The sequence below is a fragment of the Taurulus bubalis genome, assembly GCF_910589615.1.
Source record: "Taurulus bubalis genome assembly, chromosome: 16".
NCBI lineage: Eukaryota > Metazoa > Chordata > Actinopteri > Perciformes > Cottidae > Taurulus > Taurulus bubalis.
In genome coordinates, this window is record NC_136604.1 from 24237514 (window position 1) to 24253149 (window position 15636).

General features: G+C 43.9%; 1 protein-coding gene across 1 annotated transcript in view; it reads left to right on the forward strand.

The window, feature by feature from the left end:
• Positions 1 to 3960: 3960 nt before the first annotated feature.
• Positions 3961 to 15636, forward strand: part of rims2b (regulating synaptic membrane exocytosis 2b) — a gene marked incomplete at its 5' end in the record, with an annotated part of 44097 nt that continues 32421 nt past the window's right edge. Inside the window, 7 exons of the mRNA XM_079231967.1 lie at positions 3961 to 4153; positions 4244 to 4498; positions 8838 to 8922; positions 9182 to 9362; positions 9433 to 9658; positions 9861 to 10115; positions 12663 to 12670. Coding sequence (XP_079088093.1) covers positions 3961 to 4153; positions 4244 to 4498; positions 8838 to 8922; positions 9182 to 9362; positions 9433 to 9658; positions 9861 to 10115; positions 12663 to 12670 — 1203 coding nt within the window. The remainder of the gene's footprint in view (positions 4154 to 4243; positions 4499 to 8837; positions 8923 to 9181; positions 9363 to 9432; positions 9659 to 9860; positions 10116 to 12662; positions 12671 to 15636) is intronic.

Genomic DNA, 15636 nt, shown 5'->3' on the forward strand with positions numbered 1-15636 from the left:
GTACTATGAGCTCTCTAGTGCAGTAATATGGTACTATACGCTCTCTAGTGGGTAATATGGTACTATGCGCTCTCTAGTGGGTAATATGGTACTATACGCTCTCTAGTGGGTAATATGGTACGATGAACTCTCTAGTGGGGTAATATGGTACTATACGCTCTTTAGTGGGTAATATGGTACGATGAGCTCTCTAGTGGGTAATATGGTACTATGAGCTCTCTAGTGGGGTAATATGGTACTATGAACTCTCTAGTGGGGTAATATGGTACTATGAACTCTCTAGTGGGGTAATATGGTACTATGAGCTCTCTAGTGGGGTAATATGGTACTATAAGCTCTCTAGTGGGGTAATATGGTACTATGAGCTCTCTAGTGGGTAATATGGTACTATGAACTCTCTAGTGGGGTAATATGGTACTATGAACTCTCTAGTGGGGTAATATGGTACTATGAACTCTCTACTGCGGTAATATGGTACTATGAGCTCTCTAGTGGGGTACTATGGTACTATGAACTGCAGTGGGGTAATATGGTACTATGAACTCTCTAGTGGGGTAATATGGTACTATGAGCTCTCTACTGCGGTAATATGGTACTATGAGCTCTCTAGTGCAGTAATATGGTACTTTGAGCTCTGTAGTGGGTAATATGGTACTGTGAGTTCTCTAGTGGGGTAATATGGTACTATGAGCTCTCTACTGCGGTAATATGGTACTATGAGCTCTCTAGTGCAGTAATCTGGTACTATGAGCTCTCTAGTGGGGTAATATGGTACTATGAACTCTCTAGTGAGGTAATATGGTACTATGAGCTCTTTAAGATATGATGGTGCATCATCAGTTAAGGCTTTGTAGGTAAGGAGAGGGACTTTAAACTTGGTTCTCGATCTTACAGGAAGCCAGTGGAGAGCAGCTAATACAGGAGTAATGTGATCTCTTCTCCTAGCCCTTGTTAGTACACGAGCTGCAGCATTCTGGATCAATTGGAGAGACCGAAGGGACAGCCGGATAATACGGAGTCACAGTAATCCAGTCTTGAAGTAACAAATGCGTGAATCAACTTTTCTGCATTGCTCTGAGACAAAATATGCCAGATTTTTTAAACTAACGAGAACTAGGAAGAGAGATCACATTACTCCTGTACTAGCTGCTCTCCACTGGCTTCCTGTAAGATCAAGAATCACATTTCAAATTATTCTCCTGTTTCAGGTTAGGGTTAGGACTGGTTCAGGTTTATAGTTAGGACTGGTTCAGGTCTATAGTTTGGACTGGTTCAGATTTATAGTTAGGACTGGCTCAGGTTTATAGTTAGGACTGTTTCAGGTTTATAGTTATGGCTGGCTCAGGTTTACCTGGTCCAGCCCCTAGATATGCTGCTATAGGCCTAGACTGCTGGGGGACATCTTAGGATACACTGAGCTCCTCTCTCCTTTTCTCTCTTTCCTTCTGTATGTATTCATGTCTCTTCAATGCACATTACCTGTCTCCTGCCTCCTACCTCCTTGTCTCCTACCTCCTTGTTTCCCACTTCCTGCCTCCTGTCTCCTGCCTCCTACCTCATTGTTTCCTACCTCCTGCCATGGCCCTGCTAATGCCCCTCCTCTCTACCTCCTTGTATCCTACCTTCTGTCTCCTACCTCCTGTCTCCTGTCATGGCCCTGCTGATGCCACTCCTCTCTGCCTCCTACCTCCTGCCTCTTACCTCCTGTCTCCTGCCATGGTCCTGCTGATGCCCCTCCTCTCTACCTCCTTCTGCTTCATGGATTGTGTCCATGCGTATACTACTCATCACACGAATAATTTCTGCCATATTCATGTAATGTGCTGTAACGCTGTTACGTTATTCATTCTGGTCACATGACATCTATTGCTTCTGTCCATCCAGGGAGAGGGATCCTCCTCTTTTGCTCTCCTGAAGGTTTTTCCTGTTTTCCCTGTGAAAGGGTTTTTGCTATCTTTATTTGGGGAGTTGTTCCTGATCCGATGTGAGGTCCTGTGACAGGATGTTATGTTACAGATTGAAAAACAAGATAAGAAAATCCTTTATTAGTCCCGCAGTGGGAACATTGCAGGATTACAGCAGCAGTGCACACAAGAGACACATAGTAAAAAATCAAGTAATATAAATAAACAGTAAAGAAGAAGAATACACTAGCAATTTTAAATTAAATATACAGACAGAATAAAATAGTATATAAAGTACTTAAATGCAGTGATTACAGTAAAACCCTCTGAGGGGAGTTTGTTATTTGTGAGCTATACAAAATAAACTGACTTGAATTGAAGGAGACGTTTATATACATTAGCCTCTTGCAGATACACACCTTTTTAAGCTTGACATGAACATAAACTCCTGTTTTTTCCTCAATGTATGTTTCCTGCAGACGTCCAGCAGCTGTTGGTGGTGGTTAAAGAAGAGGTTCCCCCTGAGCAGCAGGACTGGAGCTCTAGTCTGGACCAGGAGGACCCAGAGCCCCCACACATTAAAGAAGAACAGGAGGACCTAGATCCCCCACACATTAAAGAAGAACAGGAGGAACTCTGGACCATTCAGGAGGAACCAGTCCGGAACTCGGATCCTTCTGAGTCCTCAGAGTTTAAGACCGAAGTCAGTGGTGAAGATCGGACGGAGAACAGAGAACCTCAGTCGGGTTTAAAGTCCCTGAAGATCTTTGAAGTCCCTGTTGATGATCTGAGAAGTAAAACTGGCAGGAAAACATACAGCTGCTCTGAATGTGGCAAAGTATTTGGCCGCAGCCCACATTTGAAGATCCACTTGAGAACTCACACAGGAGAGAAACTGTTCAGCTGCTCGATCTGCGGTAAAGGTTTTACTCAAAAAGTGAATCTGACGTATCACATGTCTGTCCACACAGGAGAGAAACGCTTCAGCTGTCTTTTCTGTGAAGAAAGGTTCACCTGGTACACTCAGCTCAAGAGTCATCAGTGTGCCGCCGCGTCCGCTCAGAGACACACTGATGACACCGGAGACAAATCATTCAGCTGCTCCCAGTGTGGAAAGATATTCAGCCGCAAGGACAATCTGAACATACACAGGAGGATTCACACAGGAGAGAGACCGTTTGGCTGCTCCGTTTGTGGTAAAAGCTTTAAACACAGAGGACATCTGACACAACACATGTCCGTTCACACCAAGGAGAACCGGTTCAGCTGCAGAGTGTGTGACCAAAGATTCACCTGGCTTTATCAGCTCAAGAGACACAAGTGTGGCGGTGAATCTTCTCGGCGTCACAAACCCTGGACCAGTCAGGACCCAGAGCCCACACACATTGAAGAGGAACAGGAGGAACAAGACCCACCACACATTAAAGAGGAACAGGAGGAACTCTGGACCAGTCAGGAGGGAGAGCAGCTTCAAGGGCTGGAGGAGGCTGGTATCAAGTTCTCATTCACTCCTGTGAAGAGTGAAGATGATGAAGAGGAAGCTCAGTCCTCACAGCTTCATCAAAGACAAACTGAACACATGGAAACAGAAGCTGATGGAGAGGACTGTGGAGGACCAGAACCAGACAGGAACTCAGATCCCGATGAGTCTGGAGAGTTTGAATTTAAGGATGAATTCAGTGACGTTGACAGGACAAAGACCAGAGAACATCAGTCATGTTTAAACTCTGATGCAGGGCGTAACAGCGGCAAGAAAGCGTTCAGCTGCTCTGACTGCGGGAAAGTATTTGGCCGAAAGGAACATCTGCAGACTCACGTGAGAATTCACACCGGAGAGAGACCGTTCAGCTGCTCTGACTGTGGTAAAACATTTGGCTGTAAGAGGTCGCTGCTGGGTCACATGACGAGTCACACTGGAGAGAAACCATTCAGCTGCTCTCAGTGCGGGAAAAGATTCGGCCGGATGGTAAATCTGAAGACTCACGAGAGACTTCACACAGGAGAGAGACCGTTCAGCTGCCCGTTTTGTGCCAAAGGTTTTACACAGAAGGTCCACATGACTCAGCACACAGCCGTCCACACGGGAGAGAAACAGTTCAGCTGCAGCATCTGTGACAAAAAGTTCACGTGGCTTTCGGGTTTCAGACGACACAAGTGTTGCAGCGAGCACTCTGAGCTCGATGAGCGCCAAACAGAAGAGAACCCGCAGGTGGAACCGGGAGAGAAACCATTTCGCTGCCGTCAGTGTGGTAACAGATTTAATCACAAGCACAACTTGAAGGCTCACATGAGAATTCACACAGGAGAGAAACCGTTTAGTTGCTCTGTTTGCGCTAAAGGCTTCACTGCGAGTGGAGCTCTGAAGAAACACCTGAGGACGCATTCTGGAGAGAAACCCTTCAGCTGCTCCCATTGTGGCATCAGATTCACACAAGGAGGGAATCTGAAGCGGCACATGGCACAGCACACGGGGGAGACCCGAGAGAAACCCTTCAGCTGCTCCGTTTGTACTAAAACCTTCACGCAGGTCTCAAACATGAAGCGACACATGGCACAACACGTGGCGACTGAAACCGGAGGGGAAGCTGAGAGCGGTACAGAACTGACTCAGGACCAGCAGAAGGAAACCTCAAGTTCATATTGTCACTGACTACAAACAAGTGGAAGTAGAAAAGATATGTAGCACATTAGATTGCAAATATTGATATAGATCTTATCTCATTGTACATTAACAATAACAGGCCTCTATTTTCATTCATCGTTTGGTCTGTAAAATGTTCCGTCTTCGAGTCAGAAACACAAGATTCAGTTTAAGAATATTTTGTGAAGCCGAGTATTTGAACATCTCATCAATTATTAAAATAGTTGCTGTTTATTTGATTAATTTATTGATGAATTGTTGCAGCTCTAATTTCATGTTTCTATATGAAGACTTTTAGCATTCAGTTTGAGCTCTCCTGCCACAGCTGCTCGTCTCCTGGAGGTGTTGCACTACGGCAGGAGAAGACCAGCAGAGATCCATATTTCAGCAAATTCTCACATTTGATAAAAAAAAAAAATGTATTTTGCACAATATCTCACTGCATGTTTCAATAAATCTTCTTACTGAGAAGCCGTCACACACAGACGAGAGCAGCTGACCAACGACCGACATGAACAAGGGTTTGGAGCAGGAAAGGCTGATGGCCGATTAATCGTCCGTCCATATTCATTATGTAATATTTAGTAAAGACAATACGTAATTACCGTCTCAGGCATGGTCTGCTAGTAATGTTACTGTTAATATCAACTAGTAATGTTACTACTAACTAGTAATGTTGAGGACTTTCTTACCACGGTGAACAGGACTCACAAGCAGACCCTGAGGCACGGGAGTCAGGTGTAAAAAACAAAGTGTTTAATCCGCCCGGGGAGGCAGAGGTATCAAAATCGACGGGCAAACTCACGAGAGAACAAAAAAGGGTAAAACCACTGATCTGCTCACAAAGCATTTAGAGACAAACTGGCACAGAACCCGGGGTTGACACAGACCAAATACACAGGGGAACGAAGCACAGGTGGAAACAATGAGGGCGGGGCTTACAATCACACAGGAGGGCGGAGTCTGGAACGAGAGACAAGGTGACTGACAGACACAACAGAAACAGAAGTGGCCGTCTCTCAATAAGCGTTCTTCTCTGTACTCGTGTTCTCGTGAAACGTCGGGTTAGGGTTAAGTACGTACAAAAGTCCGTGAAAATGCCCGGATGTGACTTGATCCACCCATTTTACCCAGGATGCATCAGAGCAGACTTGAGCGTACTTGAGAGAACCAATATCCCAGAATGCATTTCGGACCAGCAAACGGAGAACAATGACGGATGAGAAAACTCATAACTGAAAGTTGACATTCTCTGAATACTACCGTTGTTGAGTCACACAATGTAACTTTAGGATGTTTTCAGGCGAGAAGTTAGTTGTTTAAGCATCAACTCTGTGGTCGCTTTCTCAAGAATCGGCCGACTTAAAAAGATACGCTGACGGGTTGAGGTCCTGCTCGCGGACCGTGAGCCCCGCAGCACCGGGCCGTCAGCGCTCTGCTGCCCGCCGAGAGCAGCCTGATCTCGGCTGGACTTTTTGAAATGATCCGCTGGTAGCAGTAGATCACAAACATACTTAGGCCCTAAACCATTCAGTGCTTTATAAACCAGCAGCAGGATTTTAAAGTCAATTCTTTGTTTGACAGGGAGCCAGTGCAAAGACCTCAGAACTGGAGTGATGTGATCCACTTTCCTGGTCTTAGTGAGGACTCCAGCTGCAGCGTTCTGAATCAGCTGCAGCTTTCTGATTGACTTTTTACAGAGGCCTGTGAACACACCGTTACAGTAGTCAAGTCTCCTGAAGATAAATGACCTGTGAACACACCGTTACAGTAGTCAAGTCTACTGAAGATAAATGACCTGTGAACACACCGTTACAGTAGTCAAGTCTACTGAAGATAAATGACCTGTGAACACACCGTTACAGTAGTCAAGTCTACTGAAGATAAATGACCTGTGAACACACCGTTACAGTAGTCTAGTCTACTGAAGATAAATGACCTGTGAACACACCGTTACAGTAGTCAAGTCTACTGAAGATAAATGACCTGTGAACACACCGTTACAGTAGTCAAGTCTGCTGAAGATAAATGACCTGTGAACACACCGTTACAGTAGTCAAGTCTACTGAAGATAAATGACCTGTGAACACACCGTTACAGTAGTCAAGTCTCCTGAAGATAAATGACCTGTGAACACACCGTTACAGTAGTCAAGTCTACTGAAGATAAATGACCTGTGAACACACCGTTACAGTAGTCCAGTCTACTGAAGATAAATGACCTGTGAACACACCGTTACAGTAGTCAAGTCTACTGAAGATAAATGACCTGTGAACACACCGTTACAGTAGTCTAGTCTACTGAAGATAAATGACCTGTGAACACACCGTTACAGTAGTCTAGTCTACTGAAGATAAATGACCTGTGAACACACCGTTACAGTAGTCAAGTCTACTGAAGATAAAGTCATGGACAAGTTTCTCTAAATCCTGTTGAGACATAAGTCCTCTAACCCTTGATATATTCTTCAGGTGATAGGAGGCTGATTTTGTAATTGTCTTGATATGGCTGTTCAGGTTGAGGTCTGAATCCATAACTACACCTAGATTTCTGGCTTGGTTTGAGGTTTTTAACATCAGTGATTGAAGCTGAGCGCTGACTTTCAATCGTTCGTCCTTGGGACCAAAAACAATTACTTCTGTTTTATCTTGACTTAATTGAAGCAGCACTGAGATCCAGTAATACTAAGACTGAGATTCTGCCACTGTCTGTGTTTAAGTGATGTCGTTGAAAACCTTAACAAGAGCAGTTTCAGTTCTGTAGTGCTGACGAAAGCCGGACTGGAAGACATCAAAACAGTTATTTTCGGCCAAGAAGTTGTTCAGCTGTTGAAAAACCGCTTTTTCCATTATTTTACTTAAGAATGGGAGGTTTGATATTGGTCTATAGTTTTTCAATATTTCGGGGTCTAAACTAGCCTTCTTTAGAAGTGATTTAATAACTGCAGTTTTTAGGGCTTGTGGGAAGACACCTGAGAGAAGGGATGTGTTTACAGTTTGTAAAAGATCAGCGGTCATGCAGTGTGAAATATTTTTGAAAAAGTGTGTTGGTAGAATATCCAAGCAGCAGGAGGATGTGTTCAGATGTTGTATAACGTCTTCTAGGCTTCTTTGGTTAATTGAGTGAAATTGTGTCATGATATTTGAATGGATGCTATTTAAAGATGGGGACAACACATATCCTGTGGTTGGTGTGGAGCCACCGACTGCTTGTCTAATTCTCTGAATTTTATCAGCAAAATAGGAGTCAAATTGATTGCATGCCCAGGTGGATTGGAGCGTAGCCGTTACCGACACCGGAGGGTTTGTTAGCCTGTCCACGGTAGCAAATAAGGCGCGTGTATTGTTTTTGCAAGCAGAAAAGCGTCTGCACAGCAAGAGAGCAGGAAGCTTAGGTCCTGCTTTCTGCATAAGGGTTTTTGCAGTTATGCAAGGTACGCCAATATTGTAAATATAAAGTATACTCGGTATATGTATACATTAATAATGCTCTCTCCTGTTCTACTACAACACAACGTCCATAGACCCTGAAGATGTCAATGCAATTTGACATCTTTTTTGTATTGTAATTGTGTAGTTTGTATGTTTTAATTTACTGATCAACAAAAAGGTCTCAATTTATTTTGCGACGCTGTCTGAAGCAACTTCTCAGCATTTCCTGTTTCTCTCCAAGTGACCCCCGAAAGGGAGCGCAGCCGGTCTGACGCCTGGGAGAAGGGGCGGGGCCTCAGTTATGATCCAGATTATAAACCTGCTGAGTGTGTGTGTCTGACTGTGTGTGTCTGACTGTGTGCATGTGTGTGAAGCTTCAAACAACCGACAGACAAACTGTAAGAAACTGTTCTTTCTGTATTATTATATGATATATGTCTTCTTGTTCTGTAAACATTACATATTGTTATCTTTGCGTTTTAATCTAAATGGATTATGTGTTTATTATTTGTTCCTTCAGTCATTTGATTGTTGATCATTTTGATTGATTATTATTCTGCAATTAACTGATTTTATGTAGTTAAGCAACTAAAAATATAAAAAATCTTTTGCTCATAGTTTACACCTTTCAAAATACATTTGTGTTGATTTACAAACAAACAACCAACAGATTTATCCAGAAAACTATCAGAGCCCAGAAATATGTAAGGTTCTATTCATTAATTTTACAGTTTTGTTTTATTTTGACTTCCTGTAGGTTTGTTATTTTCAAAAGCTTCTCAGGAAAAATAATAAATCCCTCACTGGAATTTAAATATTTTTTTTATTTAAACAGATTGAGTCTAAAATATCCACCATCAGCTGCAGCTCAGATCTGGGATCAGCTGGTGTTATTCCTGGAGTCCATTAGGAGACAGCTTTACAAAGACAGTGTAACCATCCACAAGTGAGGTCACTGCGCCATGAATAGTTCCAGCACGTTACTCATCATCAACCTATAACCACGCCCACCCAGTCACAGTGTCCATCAGTAGACCTGGACATAACTTCAGAGAGCGAGGTCTTTAAAGACTATATTTACAGTTTTTACAACAGCAAACTGTCTGATGGGATGGACTACCAACAGGGTAAAGAACCAGAACTAAGTTCTTATAGAAGCTGCTGTCTGAAGGGATGATAAAAGGTCCATTATGTGTGATTTACAGGAAGTCCAGCCCCTCTGGGTCGTATTATGATGGTAGAGGGGTCAAGATGCCTTGCTCACCGTCTGACCACGGTATAGACCCCCGTGCTAGGTCGCCACGTGGCTGCCGTGGTAACGAGGAGGAGGATCTGCGTGACTGGAGGCGAACAATCAGAGATGGGCGGGGCCGCTGGCATTCACAGGTGAGTTTGACACGGCAGGTATTTCATTAATTGAATGCATTGGTTATCATTTGATCCTCGTCTGGTTCAGGACCATCCGTTGGACCGGGTTCAGGACAAGCGGCGGCGGGGGGAGGAAGAGTTTCTGGCTCGTTACCGTAGTGACCCCAACCTGGAACGCTACCTGGTGAAGCCACAGCCGAGCGAAGAGGCCATGAGGATGTCGGCTCGGGTCGGCAGGGTCCGCCACCAACGGCGCCACAGCGACGTCTCCTTGGAAACTAGCGAGCCCAATCACCTGGCCCTGAGACCTCCAGGTAGAGACCCCCCCTACCTTGAGACCTCCAGCTAGACACACCCCCTACCTTGAGACCTCCAGCTAGAGACCCCCCCCCCCCCCAACTTGAGACCTCCAGCTAGAGACCCCCCCCCCCCCCAACTTGAGACCTCCAGGTAGACCCCGCCCCGCCGGTCTGTCAGCCAGAGGTCAGTTCGTCTGACTTGTGCTTTTCCACTTAGCCCTCCGTCAGAATCGGCTTCAGGGATTGGTTGGATCTGGAAGTCAGAGGTCGATCTCTGTAGACCGGGCTGTCAATCACAGCAGCCCCACTTCCCCCCGCTGTAGCCCGTTACCTCGGCAACAACTGGACCCAAGCTCTGCCCTCAAGAGGAAGAAAGCCAATGAGAGTGCAGCACAGACTGGGCAGGGCTTCAGCAGTTCAGAGGAGGAACTGGTGACCACGCCGGACTACACCAGCTGTGAGGAGCCCGACAGTGAGTGCTTGCATGTTTAGTGCTAGCTAAATTAGGCTAGGTGGATACATGCTACAGCTATTTTACAGATTCAATTTGACAGCAGACAAGAAAGACAGTCAGTATGAACACTTTTACAGCTCTCTTCATGGTTACGTCATAGTGTCAGCTGGAGAACATGAAGAAAGCTCTCAGAAGCTACACATCCAAATATAAATATAAATATATTATGTATTGTATTTACAGAGTTACAGCACATTACATGAATATGACATATAATGAGTAGTGTACGCATGGACTGCATCCAGATAACCGCGATCCATGAAGCAGAAGGAGGTAGAGCGGAGGGGCATTAGCAGGGCCATGGCAGTAGGTAGGAGGCAGGAGGCAGGGAGCAGGAGGTAGAGGGTAGGAGGCAGGAGACAGGGGGCAGGAGACAGGAGGCTGAAGGTAGGAGGCAGGAGGCAGGGCCCAGGAGGCAGGACCGGCTCCAGACAGCCACGATCCATGGAATCTTGAGGAGAGGAAGCACAGAGGCTCCCGGGAAGAAGTAGAGTTATAATGTGCATTGAAGAGACATGAATTCATCCAGAAGGAGAGAGAGAAGAAGAGAGAGGAGAGAGATTAGAGGAGAGAGGAGCTCAGTGTGTCCTAAGATGTCCCCCAGCAGTCTAGGTCTATAGCAGCATATCTAGGGGCTGGACCAGGTAAACCTGAGCTAAAGAGTGCTAAAAAGAAACCTGGGGTTGTTCTTGTTTTCTCTATTAGTGATGAGTTATAGACTCCTCTGGCATTACTCCTTTGCTTAATGATCCTCTTTTATAGAGGGGCTATCGAGTCCAGTGTCACTCTCAATGAGCCAGTAGCACCATCGACAAGATGATCAATCTGAGACGGACTAAAGTTAGTACAGAAGTCCTCTGTTATATTGAGACAGACTAAAGTTAGTACAGGAGTCCTCTGTTATATTGAGACAGACTAAAGTTAGTACAGTCCTCTGTTATATTGTTATACTAGTTGGTCCGCACCGACTATGTTAGGTGGGATGGCTAACGTAGCTAACGTAGCTAACGTAGCAAACGTCTAAGCTTCGATGGTGCGGAGCCGTGCATCTAACCCACTGAGACCTGCCTCCAACCTAGCAAATAAACTACACTTATTACATGTACCGTTATCTTTAAAGAAGGGGAATAGCTATACATGTGACACGCTGAGCAAGAGAGAGCAGGAGAGGTAGAGAAGGAAGACATTGCTAGCTGCTAAGCTAGCAATGTCTAGTAATGTAGCTAGTAAAGTAGCTAACATTAGCAGAACAAACAATGTGAAAATAAGATTTAAGCGATGGATTTAAGCGATGAATCGCTAAAAGAAGTGTTTAAATGTGAAGGATGTACAGCAGGTGATCAGCTGCTTGTACTAAAGAATATCACACAATTAGCTGGAGCTGAGACAGGTACGTATCAGATAACAGACGCAGTGTGGCAATCGGAAGTGAGGCAATACGCTTACAGCTGATGGTGCGTCTCCAAGCAGGCTTTGGCCTCTGCATGGCGTCAACATGTTCTGTGCAGCACCACAGGGACGTTGTATTCGCTCTCTAGTAATAATTAGCTCAGCAAGATAATCCTCTTAGAGCTGAGCTCTGGGTTTCCTGCACGTCTTCTTCAGCTGCCCAACAGGTTGCAGCTAGTTACAATTGCTAAACATGTTGCATATGCAGTTACAGTTGCTGCACATGTTAAAGTTGCTGGACATATTACAGTTACAGTTGCTGCACATGTTACAGTTGTTGGACATATTACAGTTACAGTTGCTGGACATGTTACAGTTGTTGGACATATTACAGTTACAGTTGCTGGACATGTTACAGTTGTTGGACATATTACAGTTACAGTTGCTGGACATGTTACAGTTGTTGGACATATTACAGTTACAGTTGCTGGGCATGTTACATTTGATGGGCATGTTACAGTTACAGTTGCTGAACATGTTACAGTTGCTGGACATGTTGGAGTTACAGTTGCTGGACATGTTGCAGTTACAGTTGCTGGACATGTTGGAGTTACAGTTGCTGGACATGTTGCAGTTGCTGGACATGTTGGAGTTACAGTTGCTGGACATGTTGGAGTTACAGTTGCTGGACATGTTGGAGTTACAGTTGCTGGACATGTTGCAGTTGCTGGACATGTTGCAGTTGCTGGACATGTTGGAGTTACAGTTGCTGGACATGTTGGAGTTACAGTTGCTGGACATGTTGCAGTTGCTGGACATGTTGGAGTTACAGTTGCTGAACATGTTGGAGTTACAGTTGCTGAACATGTTACAGTTGCTGAACTTGTTACATTTGATGGGCATGTTACAGTTACAGTTGCTGAACATGTTACAGTTGCTGGACATGTTGGAGTTACAGTTGCTGGACATGTTGCAGTTGCTGCATGTCGTCTATCAGGACATGAGGCATCATGTTAACAAGTTAATCTGCTGCCTTGCTGTCATTGGGCCAGAAGTCACCTGGTCAGAGATAATGAGCTCTGATTGGCTCAGATGGTTCTTTGCGCCTCCTCTCAGGTTGGGAGGTGACGAAGCAGCTCAGAGTTTTTGTTGCTGCCCTTAAGACACCCGGAGAGTAACAAGACCAGGAGGATATTCATCTCACCATCAGACCTGATCGGCCCAGGCCTGAAGAACCATGGAGGATCCTGGAGATCCTGTCTGATAATATGATCCAGACTTGAACTGAACACCACCGCCTCTATTGCTGTTCAATTGGATTAAAAGAAGAGAGTGTGGATTACCAAGCTTGCCTCAGGAGTCACTGTGAAAACAGAGACTGCTGGAAGCACACACCTATTGACCAACCAGATAACAATATGTCTGCACACCCGACGGACAACATCACAGCAACTGCAGGATCTTCCGTTGATTAGGAGGTCTGGAGATTTCATGATGATCTTCTGGATTTCTGTGGCTCAGATCTGGTAGTTATGCAGAAGGAGAGGGGCGGGATCAGCACTGCAATGTTGCCAACAACTAACCAACATCCACCAGCATCTAGCTTACTGTTTGACCAACCAGATCACTTTCAGATTGCCAACTACAGGCCAAGTCACAGTTCAAGCTAACAGACTAACAGCAGGCTAATAACAGGTTAACAACAAGCTAACAACCGGGTAAGAGCAGGGTAATATATCTGCAGTGAATGGGAAGCTAATAACAGGATAATAACATGTTAATAACAGGATAATAACAAGCTAACAACAGGGTAATATATCTGCAGTGAATGGGAAGCTAATAACAGGATAATAACATGTTAATAACAGGATTATAACAAGCTAACAACAGGGTAAGAGCAGGGTGATATATCTGCAGTAAATGGGAAGCTAATAACAGGATAATAACATGTTAATAACAGGATAATAACAAGCTAACAACAGGGTAATATATCTGCAGTGAATGGGAAGCTAATAACAGGATAATAACATGTTAATAACAGGATAATAACAAGCTAACAACAGGGTAAGAGCAGGGTGATATATCTGCAGTAAATGGGAAGCTAATAACAGGATAATAACATGTTAATAACAGGGTAAGAGCAGGGTAGTATATCTGCTGTGAATGGGAAGCAAGTCATAACCGGATCATAACAGGATAATAACAAGCTAACAACAGGGTAATATATCTGCAGTGAATGGAAAGCTAGCTGAGCACTATGCTAACAATAAAGGATAGACAGCAGAATGGGATCAACATTTAGTTATCAGTAAATGTCATTACACACAGGTATGAACCTGCAGCCAGAGCTCAGGACATAAACACCTACTGACACTGTGAGGAGGAGCTCCTCTTGATCCTCTTGATCTTAATAGTGCTCAGACAGACCTGTAAGTAGGCTACTGCAGTGTGTGTGTGTGCGTGCGTGTGTGTGTGTGTGTGTGTGTCTAAAGCTGCTCTGCACAGTGGAGTTGTGTGTGTAAAGACGGATTACAGACGACATGTTGAGTCCGTAGAAGCAGAATAAGAGCAGAAGGAACATTCAGATCAAAGCAGCAGGACGTCAGAGCGGCGCCATTTTTGTTTGTGCTGTTGCCGTAGCGACCGTTGTGTTAACTTCTCTAAAAGTCCTCTCTGGACTAAAAACCAGCAGCGGAGAGCATATGATGTCCAAAGAATATCGTGATCTTAGATCAACCCCACTAAAGGTTCAGGACCCAGCTAAAGGTCTCTTCATTCTCCTCATTCTCCTCATTCTCCTCATTCTCTTCATTCTCCTCATTCTCTTCATTCTCTTCATTCTCCTCATTCTCTTCATTCTCCTCATTCTCTTAATTCTCTTCATTCTCTTAATTCTCCTCATTCTCCTCATTCTCTTAATTCTCTTCATTCTCTTCATTCTCTTCATTCTCCTCATTCTCTTAATTCTCTTAATTCTCTTAATTCTCCTCATTCTCCTCATTCTCTTAATTCTCCTCATTCTCTTAATTCTCTTAATTCTCTTCATTCTCTTAATTCTCCTCATTCTCTTAATTCTCTTAATTCTCTTCATTCTCTTCATTCTCTTCATTCTCTTAATTCTCCTCATTCTCCTCATTCTCCTCATTCTCTTAATTCTCTTAATTCTCTTCATTCTCTTAATTCTCCTCATTCTCTTCATTCTCCTCATTCTCTTAATTCTCCTCATTCTCTTCATTCTCCTCATTCTCCTCATTCTCTTCATTCTCCTCATTCTCTTAATTCTCTTAATTCTCTTCATTCTCTTAATTCTCTTAATTCTCTTCATTCTCTTAATTCTCCTCATTCTCTTCATTCTCCTCATTCTCTTAATTCTCTTCATTCTCCTCATTCTCTTCATTCTCTTAATTCTCCTCATTCTCTTCATTCTCCTCATTCTCTTCATTCTCCTCATTCTCCTCATTCTCTTCATTCTCCTCATTCTCTTAATTCTCTTAATTCTCTTCATTCTCTTAATTCTCTTAATTCTCTTCATTCTCTTAATTCTCCTCATTCTCTTCATTCTCCTCATTCTCTTAATTCTCTTCATTCTCCTCATTCTCTTCATTCTCTTAATTCTCTTCATTCTCTTCATTCTCTTCATTCTCTTCATTCTCTTCATTCTCCTCATTCTCTTAATTCTCTTAATTCTCTTCATTCTCTTCATTCTCTTCATTCTCTTAATTCTCCTCATTCTCCTCATTCTCCTCATTCTCTTAATTCTCCTCATTCTCTTAATTCTCCTCATTCTCTTCATTCTCCTCATTCTCCTCATTCTCTTCATTCTCTTCATTCTCTTCATTCTCCTCATTCTCTTCATTCTCCTCATTCTCTTCATTCTCTTCATTCTCTTCATTCTCTTTATTCTTCTCATTTTCTTTATTCTCTTCATTCTCCTCATTCTACTCATTCTAGTTGCCCGGCGGGAATGTGTGTGTTTGGCAACCGTTGCCGTCTGTCGTTGCCGTTGATGTAATCTACTGGAATAATCTTTGGGTGTGAACGCAGCATGAGGGCGGAACCAGCTGTGTTTTAAATGTTTTCTAAATAAACA